This window comes from Carya illinoinensis, chromosome 7, assembly GCF_018687715.1.
Source record: "Carya illinoinensis cultivar Pawnee chromosome 7, C.illinoinensisPawnee_v1, whole genome shotgun sequence".
Classification (NCBI taxonomy): domain Eukaryota; kingdom Viridiplantae; phylum Streptophyta; class Magnoliopsida; order Fagales; family Juglandaceae; genus Carya; species Carya illinoinensis.
In genome coordinates this window covers 15877501-15898583 of record NC_056758.1, presented here as the reverse complement: position 1 = coordinate 15898583, position 21083 = coordinate 15877501, and the positions used below count along the sequence as shown (strand labels likewise).

Below are 21083 nucleotides of genomic sequence, written 5' to 3'. Positions count from 1 at the left end.
ACGAGGAGCTCGATCTCTTTACTCTCTCTCTCTCTCTCTCATCGTTTACATGGAGCTCAATCGGTTGAGCTAGGATGTGCTCGTTGCCATCAACAAGATGCACAAGAAGCCTCAAGACAATGAGATTCCATGATAGATCGCATTTAGTCATGAGATTCCAAATAATCCTTTCCTTTTTCGTGAAACCCAAATTTGGAAAAGGGTAGGCAGGCCACATGAACACAGATCAATCATGCAAGGCAAGGCAAGGCAAGGCACATGTTTGGATGCGGTAAAACTAGTCTCTTAATCGGCCTCTGATTTTGGGCTATTTTGATTTCATCTTCTCCCTGATTCTCATCCCCAAACGCATGCTTCCCATAAAAACTGCATAAATTTCTGTTTGATTTTTTGCCTTCTTTTTCTGAGCTTGGAATTGCCTTCTTTTTTTTGAAGATGAATGAATGATCCTGCCTGGGAGGGTGGGGTGTGCTAGGCGACTATGCGAGTGAAGAAAACGATGAACTCGTTGACAATGGACCTCTGGAAGTCTTCATCTCTCTCTCTCTCTCTCTCTCTCTCTCTCTCTCTCTCTCTCTCTTCCTCTCTGTAACGCTCTCTCTTTGATTTCATCGTGGGAAGGAAGTGTGCAGCAATCGGTTCCTGGAATAAGTTGCAGACTCTGTTGAACTTATCCCAAAAGAAAAAATTGCAGACTGATGAGTAATACAGGTGAGCAGAATAGATCGCTTCCGTTCGACCCTAAGACATTCGGGTCGGTTCGGATCATTTTCATCCTGGCTGGTTACCGAGTTGTGTCGGGTCAGGTCTAAAAGTGAATTGGGTGGGCCGGGTTGCAGCCCTACTACCCATCACAACCTCGTATATGCAACCCTGGGATGGCGGGTCAACAGGGTTGGGTTTTCATCAATCAAAACGGCTTCTCTAGATGTGCAAAAGAGATGCCAATGATGTCCAATCACTGGTAGAAGGTTGTCCAAAAACTTTCGTTAGCTACTTGCGATCTGGTGGCTAGAGTCCTTGTTGACAGGCTTGATGTTATCCTCACCTTCCTCCGGCTTATCACCGGTAGTCTGCTTAGTGTTCCATACTCAATGGTGGCAACTAAACACGAGGGTTGCGCTCGTTGCGGGACTTAACCCAGCACCTTATGACACGAGTTTATGGCATCCATGTGTCAAGTGGATTCAATGCCTCCTTAGTGAGGATTTCCTTTCATTATATAGGCACAAGTGTGCAAGATACAAGGCTGGAATCAAGGCTAAATTACAGGAATTAAATCTATTTACAAGAAAGGAAACTATGACTATTTAAAAAATCTGTCTAAGTATGGAACGTCTGCTATCTAAATAAGGAAGTAGATATATACAACTCATAACAGAAAATAAGGCAAGTGGAGACGTATCATGCTGTCACCATGCACCACTTGTGTTCGTGTTCTTGACAGCTTGTTGGTTTTGGCGTTGGTGATGGCGGCAGAAGCCGAAAAACATGGGGCTGTGGAATCTGAAGCTAACAATGGGACTGAGGATGTGAGGTTGCCTGAGGCAAAACAAGGATCGGGTTTGTGTAGTTGAAAATGAGGTATCGCGGATGGGTAGAAGTGACTAGATGATGGGATGAAACTCTACCGTAGGGGAAGGAAGTGAGCCAGAAAAGGCCAGTGTGTTGGTGGTGTATGCCCTTGAAGAGGCTATGATGCAAGGAGGTAGAGGGGGAGGTATTGTGTGTCTTGGGTATGGGTTTGAGGTGGAGGTCAGAGCTAAGGTCTATGACTCCGGAACTTGGGAGGACCCTATCCCCTTAAACTCCCCATACCTAAATGAAAATGAGTAATATCAAGGTGTTAGATTGGGCATTACAAAAGGTTAGGGAGATTCAACAATATGAAGGACTCGCATGTGAGCGTTTTTGGTGCACTGTTGGAGATTTTGACATCACTTGGTTTTGGAGTGAAATATTGGGAAGCTCTATCATCAACAAAGCTATGTTGGATTTCTCTGATTTCATCTTAGAGCAAGACCTCCTGGATATCTCTCTTTAAGAGGCAGCTCCTTCATGTGGTCCAACAATCTAGACACTCCATGGTTGAGCATTGATAGATTCTGATTATCACCAGAGTGGGAAGCACATTATCCATATCTAATCCAAAAACGACTTCCCAAGTCATGCTCGGAACATTTTCCGATTATCCTAGATTGTGGGCCATTCATGGGGGTCGAAGATACTTTAAGTTTGAGAACATGTGGTTGAAATATGAGGGATTCATTGATACCAGGCAGTGGTGGTCTTCCTATCAAACTTGTGATTATCTGTTTCAATCTGGTAAGTCATGCTGTTGTTGTGTTTGAGCTGGTTATATACTGAAACCCTCATCAGGATGTGTTTTCTCAACTTTTCTATTCTTTTATGTTTTTATCTATTTTCATAGTAAGCCATGCTGGATTGCACACAATGTTTGCTTGAGCCTTCAGTTAAAATGAATCTTATAGTGATACCATTGTGATTTCACAACTCTTACATCTTGGATATGATCTGGATAACCTATGCTCTGGCATATACTTAGTTTGTAGATGTGTTATCTTGCTAATTATACTCAATCCTATGATTGTAAATCCAGTTTTGTGTCTTAGTGTCCTGCTTCTATGTGTTAACTGACTTGCTAACTTTCAGGATTCTTTCCGATATGAGGACCCTTTCTGCAGATTGGATGGCAAATACAAGCAAGTCAGAATCAGAGTTACAATCTTTACAGCATGGAGGCGATGAAAGCAAAGGGAACTTCTTTTATCCAAGGCCAGTTGCACCAACAGCTGCTCAGGTTTTCCTCATTTTTTGAGCTTCTTTTCTGCATATAAGTTTGGTATCTTTCATTTTCTATAATGCTGATAATTCCTGAACATGACTATTATTATCATTGATTTCTCCCAAGCCAAAAATCCTGTATGTACACACACGCAATTATGCATATTCACTTACATATGCATCTTTTCTGATATATAATACTGGATACACACATACAGTCATACATTGTATATACAGTTGTTTTGATAGTGCGTCCGAGTATTGGTTTTCCCGAACACTTCCTTCTTAGTTGATATGCCACTTGTGCCCCCTTAATGGACAAGGATTCTCATCTCTCTCTCTCTCTCTCTCTCTCTCTCTCTCTCTCTATATATATATATATATATATTAAATGTTGAAAAGCTTATACTTAAATTTATGATTTCTCCCCATGCTTAAATATTGGCAAAAACTGCATTCCTAATAATATTACCTTGCAGATGACCTCTCTACTGTTATGGCGATTTTTCTTCTTTAGATCTGCTCCTGCACACATGGAGTTCCTTTTCTAGGCATATATTTATAGATATACATTAATGTATTGATAGATTCGTTTTCTATATACAGATACATTGTTTGCAGTTCCTGATATATGAGGTGGTCTCTGGAGGTAACCTTAGGAAGCCAGGGGGTCTCTTTGGGAATACTGGATCTGAGATTCCTGTCAATGATTTGAAACAGTTGGAATCCTTTTTTTATAAGCTCAGCTTCTTTCTGCATATTTTGGACTACACAGGTATTCAGTCAATTCTACTACTTCCGATTGTTGTCTAGTGAGCTTAAAGATAGTTTTAACATGTTGCATTGGAAATTGCAGCTACTGTTGCAACTTTGACGGATCTTGGGTACTTGTGGTTCAGAGAGTTTTATTTAGAGTCTTCTCGTGTTATTCAGGTATTTTTTTGGACAAAAATGTTTTATTCAGCTAACTTACCCTTCATAGTAATTAGATAGGTAAACATTTTTTTAGCTCACATATGATAATTGTATCATTATCGGTTTGACATAGTGAAAAAGATACCATACGGGTCATTTTTGGATTGTTAGTATAAAAAAATTAAACCATTATCTGCAATCACTTCAAACTCCAACCAGATGGTTTAAATAAACCTTCAATTTACCTTTTAACCTAATGAATAATGGAGCATATGTATCATGTATTCATGATGTCCAATTATCTACTATTATATACAGAACAGAGAAGAATATGAAGTTACCATATTACAGAACTCTTGCTTGGAAATGTCCTTCATATTTTTAAAGGGAGAATGATTGAAAGCTATTTCTGCATATGAATTCGCAGCCTTTACAACTTGTCAGGTCCATATTGTGTTGGCATATTCTGTAAGATAAAAACACTTCATCTAACCATGTCAAGCTTCGAGTGTGCTGTGTTTTTTATCGAACACATCCACTACAAGTCAGAAAATTCTAGTGACAAAAGCTACATTTGGATGGGTAAGCAATTTAGAAACTTAGGTGACAAATGTTGGGGGCTCATTGTGGACCACACCTTGCTTGGTGTTGCTTGTTGTTGCCATTTTTCAGACATAGAGAACAATGGTGGTTGAATGGCTGAGAGACGATGGAGGTAGATAAATTGCCTAATTATTTTTTGATAATTAATGAAGTTTATTGATCTTCAAAATTAGGCATAGCCCGAGTACACGTGGTATACAAGTGAGAAAAGCCTAATTACACAGCCTACGAACGAAAAAAAGACGCATACAAGTCACTAAAATTACCCCCATATAATATAATAGTCTTAGCCCAAAGTAACACAGTTTGAAAAAATGAGTCTCTAATCCCCTCCAATGAATGTTCACTATTTTCAAAACATCTTCCATTCCTCTCATTCCATATACACCACATAAGACATAAGGGCACCATCTTCCAAACATTTGCTACTTGGCGATTTCCCCATGTTTCACTCCAACAAGCCAATAGGACCAGCACCTTTTTGGTCATCACCCAAGCAATGTCCAGCCTTAAGAAGACTTCATCCCATAGAGGGCCTTTGCCACATCGCAATGGAGAAGAAGATGGTCCGTCGATTCGCTATTCCTTTTGCACATGAAGCACCAATCCATTATGAAGAAACCACGCTTCCTTAGCTCGTCTATGGTCAAAATTTTACCATGAGAGGCCAGCCAACTCAAGAAAGCAACTTTTAGGGGCACTTTGCTCTTTCAAATGCGCTTCCAAGGGAAGTTTTGAGAAGAGTGGGTAATTATAAATATGAGAAAGCATAAAATAAATGACATAGGGATTTACATGGATTGACACTATGGCCTACATCCACAGAGGATAGGAGATGGAAAAATTCATATGAAAATATGAGCACATAAGGCTCTTGTGCTCTCTCGTTTGCCTTTGTTATGAGGTCAAGAAGATAAAGGAATAAAGGAGAAGAAGGCCCGGCTTTCCCCCCCTTTCTCCCTCTACCCCCTTTTCTGAGGCCCATGTACTTGCCTTTGTCACCTTTGTAAACTTGGCCTTGTGCTTGCTTCATGGGTCAATGTGCCCTGTCATGTCTCATTATTCCTTTTGCAAAGCATGGGTACGATGGCTTCTTTTATTGCTTTGTCTAAACTGGTTTCAACATGGGCCCATGGTCAAGTGATGTCCCCTAGAGTTACCTCCCAATTCCCATGATTGACTTGTCTTGCTAGGCGACCATTGAGAATCCTGCTTATCATTCACAGTTGTCATTTCCTTCAATTTTTGATGTTCCTTGACACTACTAGACTTTCTAAGCATTGCTGCGTTGTTAGGGTGTTGTATAGGTCTTACCCCTCAAGTTGACTAATGTGCTTAGTTGGGGAGTTTGTCATGAGACTAAGGATTCAAAGATTTGGGCAGTCCACTAGAAGGTTGCATTCACAATCAGCTTGACAATCTTTGGTTATACTTGGGAACATGACATTCATGGCCGGCTAGGTGATCCTAGTGGGCGTAGGAATATAATAACTGAGAATCTCATGGAGATCCTAAGGAACTGCAGAAAGGTGGCATTTGCTACTGACTTTGTATTCTTGGTGAGTCACGGGAGTGTGACATCTATGACCGACTTGATGAACCTAGTTAGCCACAAGAATGTGACATCTGCGACGGGCTTGGTGATCTTGGTGAGGTGTGGGAAGGTGACATCCATGGTTAGATTGATGATCCTAGTGGGTTACAGGAATGTGAGATCTATGACTGGCTTGGCAATCTTGGTGGGCTGCAAGAATGTGACCCTTGGAAAGCTGCGGTAATGTGAGGTTTGTGACTGACTTGGAGGTTATTAAGCTCGTAGGTTTGCTTCTTGAGGAAACTTGCAGTTGGCAGTTGTGGAGCTTGTCAGGTTGTTCTTAGAAGAATCTTATTTGGTGGTTATAGGGTTATAGGGCGCATTGGACAGTTCCTAGAGGAGACTCACACTTTGCAGTTGTGGAGCCTGGTGGCTTGTTACTGAAGGAGATTCGCATTTGGTGGTTGTGGAGCCTGTCGGCCCATTCCCAGAAGAGACTTGTGCCTGGTGGTTGTGGAGCCAGTTGGCTTGGTGGTGGTGCCAGGAGTGATTGGCTTTAGGTGCATTTGATACCGAGAACTTCTCATTCCAAGGAGCCTTTAAGTTTATTGCTTATTTCTTTGACTGTAGTTTGGGTGATAACTAATTTCCTCTCTCAATCCACATCCAATGAATCTGAAGTAAGTAGGTGTGTGTGAAGGCAATAAATGCAACTATCTTCATGAAGTGTGCAGAAATTGCCAGAAATGCTAATGAGCATCCAGCTTGTTATAACAAAATATGATATGTTGACAATTGGTCCTGATAAATATAATTCATGAAATACTAAGCTCTGTGCAGCACCCATCAGTTTTAGTTTAACTATCCATACAATTAATATTCAAATGAGAGTTGGCAATAAAGTGTTGTCAAATCAATAATGGGTACTTTTTTTTTTGATAAGTAATAATGGGTACTTTAATGACAAGCATCAGTACGTGGCAAAATAAAAATGTCTCGTCTACATTTCCTTGCTTTGAAGCTATTAGAGCGGAAAATAAATTTGGGCAAGTTGAAATTAGTACTGTTTGGTGCTGTAGACAACATTGGTGGTTTGGCATGTATTCTTGGCTGACTCTCTATTTTCATGGGAATATATTTGGATAAATAAGGTGCCTTTAAGGGTACCCATTCTAGGGGAGATTCTAACAACAGATAACTTGAGGAAGAGGCCATTGTCATAACATGTTGGTTCCTTATGTGCAAGCAGGATGGGGAAAGCATTGATCACCCTTTGTTGTATTGTTAGTTATCTAGAGAATTATGGAAAACTATGTTTAACACCATTGGAATCAGGTAGATAATGCCCTCATGGGTGGTTGACAATAATATTGCATTACTTATGAAAAACTTTCTTCATTTTTAATGCTGTACAATAATTCGATATTTGAAAATAATCCTTTGGTATTATTCTTTATTGGTTTTGTTAGGTTTTACGTTTTCCTTCATATAAGTCTGTTTTGTTCACTCTATCGCTTAGCTGTATTTTTATTAATTTTGTTTTCTTTTGCAACCCTGTGCAGTTTCCCATTGAATGCTCTCTTCCCTGGATGCTGGTGGAGTATGTGCTTGAGTCACGGAATGCTGGTCTTCTTGAGAGTGTTTTGATGCCATTTGACATCTATAATGATTCCGCTCAGCAAGCACTGGTTGTATTGAAGCAACGCTTCCTCTATGATGAAATTGAGGCTGAGGTATGTGAAATTTGAACCGAGTTATAATATTTTGATTGGATATTGTTAATAATTGTCTGCTGTTTTCCTTTTGAGTCTCCCTTTTTGGCTACAAGTACTAGTACGGATCATATAACAGTAGAAGAGAACAGTAACCTTTGGGCACAATCCCAAAATCTGCTTTGATATCTTTGTAATAATTTCTGCTGAACTAACCCTTTTGCTTCTTTAATATAGGCTTCAAAAAGAAGCTAATATGGCTGTACTGTGAAAGAAAAAGGTCCTTTGACTTCAGAGAAGATCCTTTACTTTTACAGGAAGCTCTTTTCCATATTAAATAATTTACACAAATATGTATCAAGGTATGATTCTGAGTGTTGTATTGTTGCAAGGGAATTTCATCATAGCGCCCAGAGATTTAAAACAATTAAGTGATTTAAGTTGGAAATGGATATGAAAATAAACCTTTAGAAAACAACACGTGATTTGGCTAGCCCCAGTAGCAGTTGGTGCACTATTAGTGGCATGTGGTATGTTAAAAGTTTTAAATCTACCTGCTCCCTCCCCCTATCTCTCTCTCTCTCTCTCTCTCAGAAACATTTGTGCAGTACAACAATTCTTAATATAGGGTTAACATGCCTATGAATATGGTATAATGAAATCTTTGCTATTTAGTAGCTATTAGGTCCCCAAGTTGAAGGGAAACTAACACTGAACTCACTATTTATCATGATGGGGCTTCTATTAAAATAATGATGCTTTCTTAAGTTCTTAAACCTTTTATTTCTGCTAACTAAGTTCTTGGGTTCCGTAAAACCAATCTGGATTCTCTCTGGTATCCTCATGTCTTACGTGAACTGCAGTATTACCTTCATTCAGAATTAATTCTAGTCAGATCTTATCTGGCGTTGTATATATCGATTATCTGTAGCCATATTAGTATGGTGTTATAATTGTCTTGCATTGAATGTTTTTTTAATAAGTAAAATTTTATTCATATTAATAGGCGTAGCCAAGTACAGAGGGAGTATACAAGAGAGAACACCTAGATAGTAAGAAGAAATAGATACGAAAAAATCATGAACATTAAGCTTGTTAAAATCTAAAGCTATTGCTCAGAAAAGACGTGTTGAAACAGAATCTTTTGAGTTCCCCAATGAATGTTCCTTGTCTTTGAAGTTCTAACCATTAATTTCCCTTCAAATTGTCAAAATATTGAGAAACCGAGAATACCAAGAGAGCTTTTGGAAAAATCACTGCTCTGTGCAGCGTAATTCTCATTAAGTAGTAGGCAATCAGCCCATGCTTTACAAGGAAAGAAAGGATTACCATACATAGTAAATTCTAACGTATAAGTTCCTAAGAATTAGCATCTATACATGGTAAGAATATTAATTGTACAGCTAGTATAAACAGATAAATATACATGGTAAGAATTAGCATTTATTATATGCTGTAACATCCCCATCAAATTGATGCGAGTAAGTCAACCAGCAACAATTTGCCAACAAGAAATTGATGCCACTGTCGAGTCATGGATTTGGTGAAGACATTAGCCACCTGGAGATCAGTAGAAATGTAAGGAAGAGATAGAGATATCACCCGACTTTCCAAGGTATTGCGGATAGAATGACAATCAACCTCAATGTACTTGGTGTGTTCGTGGAATACTTGTTTGGTTGCAATATGAATAGCACTAGTGTTATCAGCAGAAGTGGGTAGAATGAGTCTGAGGAAACCCAAGCTCTTCAAGAAGACCGCGTAGCCATACAATTTCAAAACAAGCAGTGGACATGGCACAATACTCGGCCTCAGTAGATGATTTAGAAATACGATCTTGTTTCTTACATTTCCAAGAAATTAAGGCATCACCTAAGAATATACACCAACTCGTAGTAGATTGATGTGTATCCGGACACCCAGGCCAATTAGCATCACTATAGGCAACAAATTGAAGAGATGAGCCTGTAGGAAAGAATAACCCACAAGTAGGTGACCCTAGAAGATAGCGGATAATGCGGCGAACTGTAGCAAGATGGAGATGCCGAAGAAAGACATAAACTGGCTGAACTGATGAATGACATAGGAGATATCCGGTCAAGTAGTGGTCAAGTAGATAATACTCCCAACCAGGCGCCGATAGAGATTAGGATCATCTAGAAGATCCCCTTCATCTTTTCTGTATTTGACATTTACCTCCATAGGGGTATCAACAGAAGAAGTGTTCTCCAAACCAGCTAAGGTGATAAGATCTTCAATATACTTATGCTGGTTCAAGAAAATACCATTGGCCCGATGATGGACCTCCAATCCCAAGTAGTATGTGAGCTGGCCGAGATCTTTCATGTGAAAAATTGTATGTAATAGTTGCTAAAGCTTAGTAATCAAACCACAGTCAGTGCCAGTAATGATAATTTCATCCACATAAATCATGAGAAGTACTATACCCGCAACAGTTTTTTGGAAGAAGAGAGAAGAATCATACTGCCTTTGTGTAAAAGAGAACGTAAGAAGTGTACCATGAAACTTCTCAAACCAAGCTTAGGGAGCCTGTTTGAGCTTGTATAGAGAACACCTCATAGCTTATAGACATCCTGAGGAGAAGTAGTCATACCAGAGGGAAGCTTCATGTAGATCTCTTCTTGGAAATCACCATGAAGAAAGGCATTCTTCACATCCATCTGATGCAGTGGCCACGACTGTGAAGCGGCAATATCTAAGATGGTTTGAACCTTCGTCATTTTGGCAACATGAGCAGATGTCTCCTCATAGTCAACCCTATATTCCTGTTTGTTACCAAGAGCTACAAGTTGAGCTTTGTACCAGTCCAAAGAGCCATTAGAACGAAGCTTTATAGAAAAAAACCATTTACTCCCAATAGGTTTGACTGTAGGAGGACACGAAACAATATCCCAAGTGCGATTCTCCTCAAGTGCTTGAAGTTCCGCTTGCATTGCATTTTCCCAACACTCATGTTCCATAGCCTGTTTCTAGCAAGAGGGAATGGAAATAGAGGACAAAGTAGCTACGAGAGAGATAGTGAAGGAGAAACCATACTGACTAGGGGGTTGCGAAGAACGAGTAGACTAGCGAGGAGTGGTGGAAACAATAGCAAGATCAGGTCCCGGGTCAAGATTGTGAGGGGGCATAGAAGAAGTGGAACCAGATTCAGGATGACTACGTTTTTCATATACAAAACCAGATTTGAACCTTTCCACAATTGTTGAAGAATAAAAAAAGCTAGGCATAAAAGATAAAGATCAAAATGGCAGCTCAACATGAGAGGGAAAGAAATGTTGATTTTCAAAGAAAACTACATTCCGAGAAACTTTGATACGACGAGCATGAGGATCATAACAAACATATGCCTTTTGAGGGATATCATAACCAAGAAAAGCACACTTAACATATTGAACAATAAGTTTATGTTGTTCATGGGCAGGGAGATGCACAAAACAAACACAACCAAATGCACGAATATTAGAATGTGAAGGAGAATGGCCAAACAACTTAAAGAAAGGAGAAGCATTATTTAATGTAGGAGAGGGTAAACGATTGATCAAATGAACCGAAGTAGAAAGTGCTTCACTCCAAAAATGAGGAGGAACAGAGGATTCAAGTAAGAGAGTTCTTACCACATCAAGAAGTTGACGATTTTTTCGCTCAGCAACACCGTTTTGTTGTGGTGTCGAAGGACAATAACGTTGAGAGATGATCCCTTTGCTTTGAAGAAAGTCTTGAAACTCATTAGACATATATTCTCCTCAGAATCAGATTGCAAGACCTTGATTTGAGCGGAGATGTGTCTCAAGAATTGCAAGGAAGCACTTAAATATTGAAAAAACGTCTGCCTTAGACCGAAGGAAGTAAACCCAAGTAAAACGACCAAAGTCATCTATGAAAGTAACAAAGTACTTATAATGCGCATGAGAAACAACAGGTGCAATCCCCCAAATATCGCTATGAATAATATCGAAACAGTGTGAGGCATAAGATGCATGATGAGGAAAAGGTAGAACTTAACTTTTTCCAAGTTTGCATGTTGTACAATCAAAAGGAAGATCAAGAGAAGAAAATGCTTTATTGCCCAATAAACCAGAGTTAAACAAAGTACGAAGTACATGCGAGTTTGGGTGGCTTAGACGTCTATGCCACATTTGATTTCCATCTCTAACAACATTACATGCAAAGAAAAGTAAAGGAAAACTAGGGATAATTATGGAAGGAGAAATGTGTAGAGGAAAGAGCCATCCCACTTTAGGCCTTTTTGCGATCATCTTTCCAGACACTTGATCCTGCACAACACAACCAGAATTAGAGAAATTGACATTATAATTATGATCAACTAATTAACCAACAGAATTAAGATTTGTGGACAAGTCATGAGACACAAAAACATTAGTCAAGGAAGAAGAAAGATCACCAACAGCTCGGATAGGCAGAGAATTGCCATCAACGGTGTTAATTTTCAGGTTTCCATCGTAATTTCTCACATTGGAAAGAGGGACAACAATATTGGTCATATGGTTAGAGGCTCTGGAGTCAAAATACCAAGGCTTAAGAGGGAACTGTATGATTACCTGAGAACCCAAAAGCAGAAAAGCAGAAAGAATCATCTATTGTATCATTTCAGAAGTGAGGGTGTTTGGGTTTGCTATGGCTGGAGAAGCAGGAGTAGGAATGACTTGCGAGGTAGTAGGCAATGCCGCAGATCGACCACCCTCCCTAGTATAACAGGATCAACTTGTCTCTATTCTGGATTTCGGCACTGTCTGTGTGATTTGTGGGATACCATGAATACTTCTCCAGCTGGCTAGGAGATTGACCACCCTCCTCGGTATAACTGAAGCCAAGCCAATTTTGCCAAAAAAATTATTCCACCGGGTATTGGCAACCTCGCAATGTAGTAGCAAGTGGTCCACAGTCTCGGCACTTTTCCTACACATACAACATTTCAATCACAATACTGCAGTGTTTCCATAGATTGTCCATGGTTAGGATTTTCCCTAATGCTGCTGTCCATACAAAGAAAGCAACCTTTAGAGTTGCCTTACTCTTCCAAATGTTCCTCCAAGGGAAGTGGTTATTCTCCTGAGTGATGGCCCTATAAAATGAATGGACTAAGAATTTCCCTTTCTTCCATGACATATTATCTACCACTTGATCCCTTATTCCAATAGAGTACAAAAACCAAAAGGATTCTGTAAGAACCCCAACTTCCCACTCATGGGCTGGGCTGCCATAAGGAACATTAAATAGAACCACCCAAGGTCTCCAATAATCTTGCTACCGATGTTGCACACAATCCCATATACATGAGGGAAAGTGTTCTTGAGCTCCCTATCACCATACTAAATATCATGCCAAAAACTAATCCTAGATCCATCCTGTGCTACAAATTTAATGTGTTGAGAGAAAAACCCCCAACCCCTCTAGTGTTTTTCCACAAACCCACCATAAGCACATTGTGCCTCCAAAGAGCACCAAACCCCCCCAGTACCACCATATTTGGAGTCTATCATCACCTTCCATAATGCTTTCCCCTCTTGATGGTAACGCCATAGCCATTTTCCAAGGAGAGCTCGGTCGAACATCTTTAGATTTCAAAGCCCCAAACTACACAACAGATTGGGGAGCATACCTTATCCTAATTGACTGGGTGAAATTTAAAATTCTTCACCGAGTCTACTCCAATGAAAGTCATGTTGGAGCTTTTATATGTGATTCGCCACCTTGGCCAGAATAGGGAACAAAGAGAGAAAAGAAGTTGGCAAATTTGAGATTGTACTTTTGATTAAGGTGATTCAACCACCTTTCAATAGGTACAACTTTTTCCAACTTGCCAACCTGAGCTCAGTCTTCTCAATCATTTCATTCCATATGGGCTTTGCCTCGAGTGTAACTCCCAGAAGGAGGCTAGGGTACTTCAATGGCAGAGAAGATACTTTGCATCCCTAGGAACTAGCCAAGCTCTTGAAGTTGTTGACATTCCCCACCATGACCATTTTGGACTTGGAAATGTTCACCTTTAATCTGGACATAGCCTCAAAGCATAGAAGATGTGCCATTAAAGAATGTATTTGATTCTATTTTGCGTCACAGAATATCAATTTATCATCCACAAACTATTAATGGGAAATATTAAGAGACCTCAGTTAGGATTCCCCATCAATCCCCTCATAAAGCCACCCGCAGATCGCTGTCAACATTTGACTAAGAGCTTCCATGACGAGGACAAATAATAGAAGAGACAATGGATCACCCTGCCTCAACTCATGTGAGCTTTTAAAAAAGCGAATTGGAGTGCCATTCACTAATATAGAGAACTAAACAATGGAAACACTATGCATAATCCAAAAGATCCACCTTTTCCCGAATCCATGTCTCAGCAAATAATGTAGATAACCTCAATTGACATGATCAATGATCATGACCTTCTCCATATCTACTTTGCATAAAATCCCTGTTTTAGTAGATTTTATTTGGCTATTGAAGCATTCATTGGCAATGAGTACTGAGTCTAAGATTTATTTGCCTCTAATAAAGCATTATGGGGCTTCGATACGATCTTCCCCAAAACTTCACTCAAATGATTAACAAGATCCGTGGATATAATTTTATACACCCCATTCATTGGACTAATGGGGCGAAAACTCTTAATATCCGATGCCCCTAGTTTCTTAGGAATGAGCACAATGAAGGTGACGCTGAGGCTTTTCTCTAATTTCCCATAAGTTTAAAGCTCTTGGAAGACCTTTATGATGCCATTCTTTACCACATCCCACCATGACTAGAAGAATGCCATGGTGAATCCATTTGGGCCTGATACTTTGTATTTTGCCATCTTCCTCACCACTTCATGCACCTCATTTTCTTCAATGGCCTCTCCAACCATGCCGCTCTTTGTTGCTCAGTGGACTCAAATGCTAATCCATCCAATTTTGGCCTCCAATCAACCTATTTCGTGAGCACTTCTTCGTAGGACCCAAGCAATGTGATCCTTCATCTCAGAATGGTTTGAAGAAACATTGCCATCAACATAGAGTTGATTAGTGGCATTGTTCCTTCTATTTAAGTTGGCCACTAGTTGGAAGAAATTTGTAGATTTGTCCTCCTCTTTCAACCATAAAGCCCTTGATTTCTGTCTCTTGAAATCTCCTCCAACAAAGTGACCCTTTCAAGTTCTTATACAACTTGGCCTTTCCGTGGTAATTCCTCATTTGAAAGAACTCTAACCTCCTCAACTTCAAAGTCTTGTAGCTTCTTTAGAAAAGGACTTTTTCTTTTATTCCACATTGCCAAAATGCTTATTCATTTCACACTTCCAAATATTTTTTCAAAGCTTTCAACTTGCCATCGTAAAAGTTGGAGTGCCTTCAAACTGATAGGAGGACCACCATTGTTTGATAATATCCACTATGCCTTCAGCCTTTGACCACATGTTCTCTAATTTGAAGTACCTTCAACCCCTTTGGATACCTTTGCAATCCAACATGATAGGGAAGTCATCCAAACATAACTGAGGTAACCTTTTTTGGCTTAGCTCGGAATAGTGTGCTTCTTGGAGGGAGAAACAAGAAATTTATCAAGTCTGGTTGTTTGACCATGTGTATGATCCATCCACTAGAGGAATATCCCTAAGATCCAGCTCAAAAATGAAGTCTGAGAAATCCACTATAGCAGGACAAAGACATGCGTCCCTTCACCTCTCGCTTGGAAACCGAGTAATGTTAAAAGCCACCACCAATGTACCATGGCATGTCTCACCAACTATGCAAACCTGCCAACTCTTCCCAAATCAAGCTTCTATCACTGTCCAGGGTCAGCCCATAAATACCTGCAAAGGCCCATTCGAAGTCATCTTCCACATTTTAAAAAGAACAGGCCGTGTTGTAGTCACCAATAGACAATTAAACTCTCTACACGACCCTTGTGTACCACATCAGTAATACTCCACCCGAAGCTCCTTAAGAGGCTAAGAAGGACCACCCTACATATTGGAAACTCCACAAACCCCAAATGATTCTTCTACAAATACCTTCCATTTTCATTTCCTGCAAGCAAACAATATCAGCTTTCTATGAGCAATGCAGATTTTTTATTTGGAGACGTTTGTTAAACTCATTCAACCCCTACACATTTCAAGATAAAATATTGAGCTTCATAATAAAACTGGTTCAGCCCTCCATGTAACAAAATGGGGCTTGAAGAAGAATAGAGAGTTAAAGCATCTTACTTGGGAAATCAACTACAATGCAAAGGGAGGAGTCCAAGCCGAGGGAGGGCTAGAGGGAGGAAATAATTTATTTTTCACTTTGCAGAACCCAATCTGATTAGGGGTGTATAAAAACTGGCCAAACCGGCTGTAACCGAGTCAAACTGGCTGTTGGAGTATGGAATCGGTTGGCCCGCGGCAAAATATCCCAGTCGGCCAGTTCGGTTTGGTTTGAACCTATTTTAAATTGCGTCTTGAAACGGCGTCATTTTACACGTAACAAATGCAAAAAAATATATAAGTGAAATGATGCCGTTTGGTTTTAGACCAAACAGTGTCATTTTACATGTAACGTATTTAAAAACATATAAGTCATAGCCAGTTGCCTTCTCTCTTCTTCTCCAATTTCTCTCATTCTCTCTCTCCTCTCTTGGACTGCAACTCTTTCTCTCTCTCCTCTCTTAGAAGAATCTCTACGCCACCGAGAACCGTTGGAATCGGTACGACCGGTATTTCTCCTCCCCATTAGCTGGTCCAGTTGGTTTTTCCATGAAAATGACTTCCATCGGTCGGTGGCCGTTTTTTGTCAAAACCATTGCCGATATGGTCGGTTTTCACCCCTAAATCTGACGATGAAGTAGAGATATTGTTGACTGGAGGCAAATAAATTGGTGGGAATTTGTCCATCCCCAACCTCAGCCCCAAACCGATTTCCCAGCCTCTGCCTGGAACACTTCTTCCATCATGTTTCCCAGCTACCCTACACCACCATGACTCAGCACTACATACCTCGATACCCCTCTGGTGTTCTCCACAAATTTTATCAAGGAGTTCCATGCTTATGTTGAGAACTCAAAAGTCTTTGATTTCACCCAAAAATGACAAACCTATAAAAATTCGCATCCCTTAATAAAGGTTGAAAAATTTGCTAGAAATGAAAATGATCACGGGTAGAGAGAGAGAGAGAGAGAGAGAGAGAGAGAGAGAGAGAGAGTAGCTAATTCTATGATTGATTTTTAAAAGATGAAGCTATTGTATTGAGGACATATGTGTAAGGCACTAAGAGCATCCGCACCCAGATGCCTAAAGCCTCCAATTCTCTAAATTTTAGCAAAACAAATTAACTTTTTGACAAAAACACCTCTCCATCCCTAAATGACTTTTATAAATTTTTTATTCTAACAAATAAAATGAATTCTTCTTCCAATCATCTACATTTTCTCTCATGCTCATATTTGTTATAGTTGAAATTTGAAAAATATGTCACCATTGAGATGATCTTTTTTTTTTTTTTTTTTAATTTTTATTTTTTAAATTGACCATTTGTGAAAATATGATTTTTTTAAATATTATTATTACAAAAGCATGATTTTAAAAATATTATCATTTAGAGAGATGAGTAGTTTAAAAAAACCATTACAGATGAAAAATCGAAAATATGGGTACAACAAATAATTAAATAATTATGAAAATGTGAAAAAAAAAAGTTAAAAAGTTTTCATCCGATCATTCCTGGAAAGACAAAAAAATAAGTAGTTAAAGATGTACAAATAAAGGAGAAGAAAAAATAATAAAGAAAGAATAGAGAGATTATTTTAATAGAATAGAGAAAAATCGGGAGTGAGATGTAGGAGGTTTTTGAAAGATGAGTAAAATTAAGGAGAAAATTTTAGAAAGTGTGTTTTTTAGCCAAATTATAGTGAAATTTATAGGGAACCCAATGTGAATGCTCAAGATAACATAAATTGTACATAACAATACTTAGCAGAAACACAGATGCTTTTATGTGAGTATGCTTTATCCTTGAGCCAACAATGATTTCTATTTACTTTTGCATAGGTGGATCATTGTTTCGATATATTTATTTCAAAACTTTGTGAGGCTATTTTCACATACTACAAGAGTTGGGCAGCAAGGTATGCCCTTTGGCCTTTTGGCTGATTTTCCTGTACTATTAAAGTTAATGATATAAATGTTTTTGTTTATGTGTTTGCAAAATCTTGCAGTGAGTTACTTGATCCATCATTTGTCTTCGCATTGGACAATGGAGAAAAATATTCTGTCCAGCCTATGAGATTCACTGCCCTTCTAAAGATTACAAGAGTGAAGGTGAATATGTTATTCTCACATTTAAAGAATTGTGGGCTAGAAACCCCAGATTTATAGGTTTAGGGTATGTGATTAATTAAAGTTCATTCAGTCCTTCATTTGAATAAGAATTTTATGACATACAGTTACTGGGGAGGAGCATTGATTTAAGATGTCTGATTGCTGAGTGGATGAACAAAGTTTTCCGGGAGAATCTTGAGTTCCTTTTTGATCGTTTTGAGTCTCAGGATCTATGTGCCATAGTGGTAAGTAGTTCGCTCTATCCTCTTGATTCATGTTGATGTTGAGAAATGTTTTTCCTTTACTTTTTATATACTGCATTATGTTAACAGAATATAATAATATCATTTGGTTTTAGGAATTAGAGAAGCTGCTTGATATCTTAAAACACACCCACGAATTGCTATCCAAAGATCTTTCAATAGACTCATTCAGTCTTATGTTGAATGAGATGCAAGAAAATATCTCTCTCGTGTCATTTTCTAGTCGACTTGCTTCTCAGGTATGACAAATATTTTTTCTCTCATTCTCTTTAGACATGTTTTAGTTTGTGGGTGCCTCTCTCTGTCTGTCTCTCCAGTTCATGTGTGTTGAAGACATATTGTGGATAGATATTAATTCTGTTAATACTGAATTCCCCAATTGTGGTTTGTGGGCCTTTTATTGAACTGCATTATCTTGTTCTCTGTATAGTCAATTTGTTCAGGATGGGTTTTGGACAAGAGACTTCTTAGCTCTTTCTGAATCAACTGTTAATCGATGTGTAGGAATATATAGAGTTGGAATAATCATGCAGCATAACTAGGCATTGGGTAAGGATGCATGCAGCATAACTAGACATTGTTAGTATTTTGTATGGAGCATCCCTTTTTGTCGAGAGCACTTTGTTGGCAGGTACCAGACATCCTGTTTGTATTTTATAAACCATTATGTTCTGTAATTGGTATATGTTGTCTCACGTGTGTGATATAATAATTTTGTTAGAATGTAATAATAGAACAAAAGCAAAAGCACGATTCAGGTCAAAGCGCAGGCAGAAAAACTTTGCTTACTAAATGTGAAGCGCATTTAAATAATTACTATTTGCTACACTTTAAAATAGTGCACTTTTGTTCTTAAAATATAGAAATATCAGTTCACGACCTAGAGAATTGTGCAAAACTGATAATTTAAGTATTTAGTTGACATTGAAGATCATTTACATATCTTGGTGTCACACTGCCATATGTGTTGGCTAAAATCTTATGTTTAAATTATATATAATTAGTTAATTACTTGATTTTCATGCAGCTAATAAATTGAGCTAATAGACTAACAGTCCATCTTGCTTTTGAAAGTTTTTTAGTTTATTTTATGGATTTTTTCTTATACATATCATCTTTAAAAATGTGTGCTTTACTTTAAACAGGCTTGCGCTTTGATCTTTCCGCCTTGGCTATAGACGACATTTGTGCTTAAGTGCTCCTAGAGCTCTGTCACCAACACTGATTTCATATAGAGGCTGTCTATCTAACCTAGGGCTGCCCTCCCGGGTGCCCATGGCCCATTTCCCACTCTACTCATCCTTGTTGACTGGGGGGTGGAGTTTTCACTCTTTCATCTGGCGAAAAGCAACATTAAAACACACACACACACACACAAAAATTAAAAAAAAAAAAAAAATTAAAAATAAAAAAGAAACTGAAAACCTTCAACAGATTGGCCAATCTTTGCAAAACTAGAGGCATGAACAGAGACCAACATGTGTGAGGGATGTGGGTGGGCCTCCAGTCCTAGATATTTGAAGAAGAGGGAGAGGGTTTTTTTCACATATATTTAGTATGGTGGCAGGTGGGTGGGATGCCCAACCGCATCTCTTAATATATTTCTTACTCTGCCTGCCTGCCCCCACCCCCACCATGGGGCAAGTGGTTTTTCCTGGTGGGGTAGGTCCAGGTGACCCGCCTCCTAGCCCCCTCATCTAACCTGTCGTATTTTTTTGTCAAATTCATTGAAGAAGGTGGATGCAAAAAAGATATTGTTCTTGATATTTTTATATAACTAATTAACTTTTTAATGAAAGATACTCATAAGAACGAACTTTTGATCAAAAGATGGTTTCTTGGGGATAATTGACAATTCGACATTGACTAAAAATCTTGCATTTTAGGGAATTTCATGATATAGAAGATTTGCCTGCCTGAGTTACTGGATTAAAACTTGTTCTGAGTATGTTTTACTTGTTGAAATATATGATAATGTTAGTTACAAGACTAGAACATTGAATAATGTGATTTCATTGCTCTTGAGTTCATCAACTGCTAGTTTTCACTAAATCAATTTCCTTGTCTTTTAGATCTGGTTGGAGATGCAAAGTGACTTTTTACCAAATTTTATCCTTTGCAATACTACTCAGCGTTTTATCCGATCATCAAAGGTTCCTCTAGTTTCTGTTCAGAAGCCATCAGTTCCCCATGCCAAGGCTAACTTCTATTGTGGCACACAAGTAAGAAACATACCTGAAGCAGTTATTTGGATTTTACCATTAAAGACACCTTCATAAGTAATCCTACAAGCAACTTTGGAAGTTTTGTAACTCTTATTAACCTGTTGTTACACATATATTTAAACCATTATATTATTGACCTAAAGGGCATTTGGAATTTTTTGGTAGCTTGTAAATTATGAGTAGTTCTCGATACGTCGTTGTTTTGTTGTGATAAATTATAATTTCTAACACTGAGATTTTTTCACTTTTTTGTTTTCATGGTAGGATTTGAACTCTGCTCATCAAAGTTTTGCACGACTGCACAGTGGATTCTTTGGAATGCCTCACATGTTTTCCATGGCAAGACTACTGGGATCGAGATCATTGCCTTGGCTGATTCGAGCACTTCTAGATCATATATCCAATAAGGTTCAAGATCATTAACTCCATTTATTTCACCAGAGAATACTTAGGGAATAATTTCCTTATTTTTTCTGACTTACACGATTCCTACTTATAGGAATTACAATAAATCTAAACTAGGAAAAAGAATAACTCATTAGTTACTTAATAAAGATACATTCCTAATTTATAATCATTGACTAATTACTGCCTAATTTACAGCTATACAATCTTGGTAATTACTGCTATACAATTTTGGTAATTACTTCTATATCTTTCTGAGTTTCCGACACTCCCCCTCAAGTTGGCTTGAAGATATCG

At 38.6% G+C, this 21083-nt stretch overlaps 1 protein-coding gene across 1 annotated transcript in view; it reads left to right on the top strand.

Annotated features, from left to right (window-relative positions):
* The window catches only part of LOC122314682 (protein PIR), a 66729-nt gene that overhangs the window by 28096 nt on the left and 17550 nt on the right, over positions 1-21083 (top strand). The window contains exons 15-24 of the mRNA XM_043130189.1: positions 2674-2821; positions 3412-3580; positions 3662-3738; positions 7420-7590; positions 17624-17700; positions 17791-17893; positions 18019-18138; positions 18252-18395; positions 20229-20378; positions 20646-20789. Of these exons, the coding sequence (XP_042986123.1) occupies positions 2674-2821; positions 3412-3580; positions 3662-3738; positions 7420-7590; positions 17624-17700; positions 17791-17893; positions 18019-18138; positions 18252-18395; positions 20229-20378; positions 20646-20789 (1303 nt within the window). The remainder of the gene's footprint in view (positions 1-2673; positions 2822-3411; positions 3581-3661; positions 3739-7419; positions 7591-17623; positions 17701-17790; positions 17894-18018; positions 18139-18251; positions 18396-20228; positions 20379-20645; positions 20790-21083) is intronic.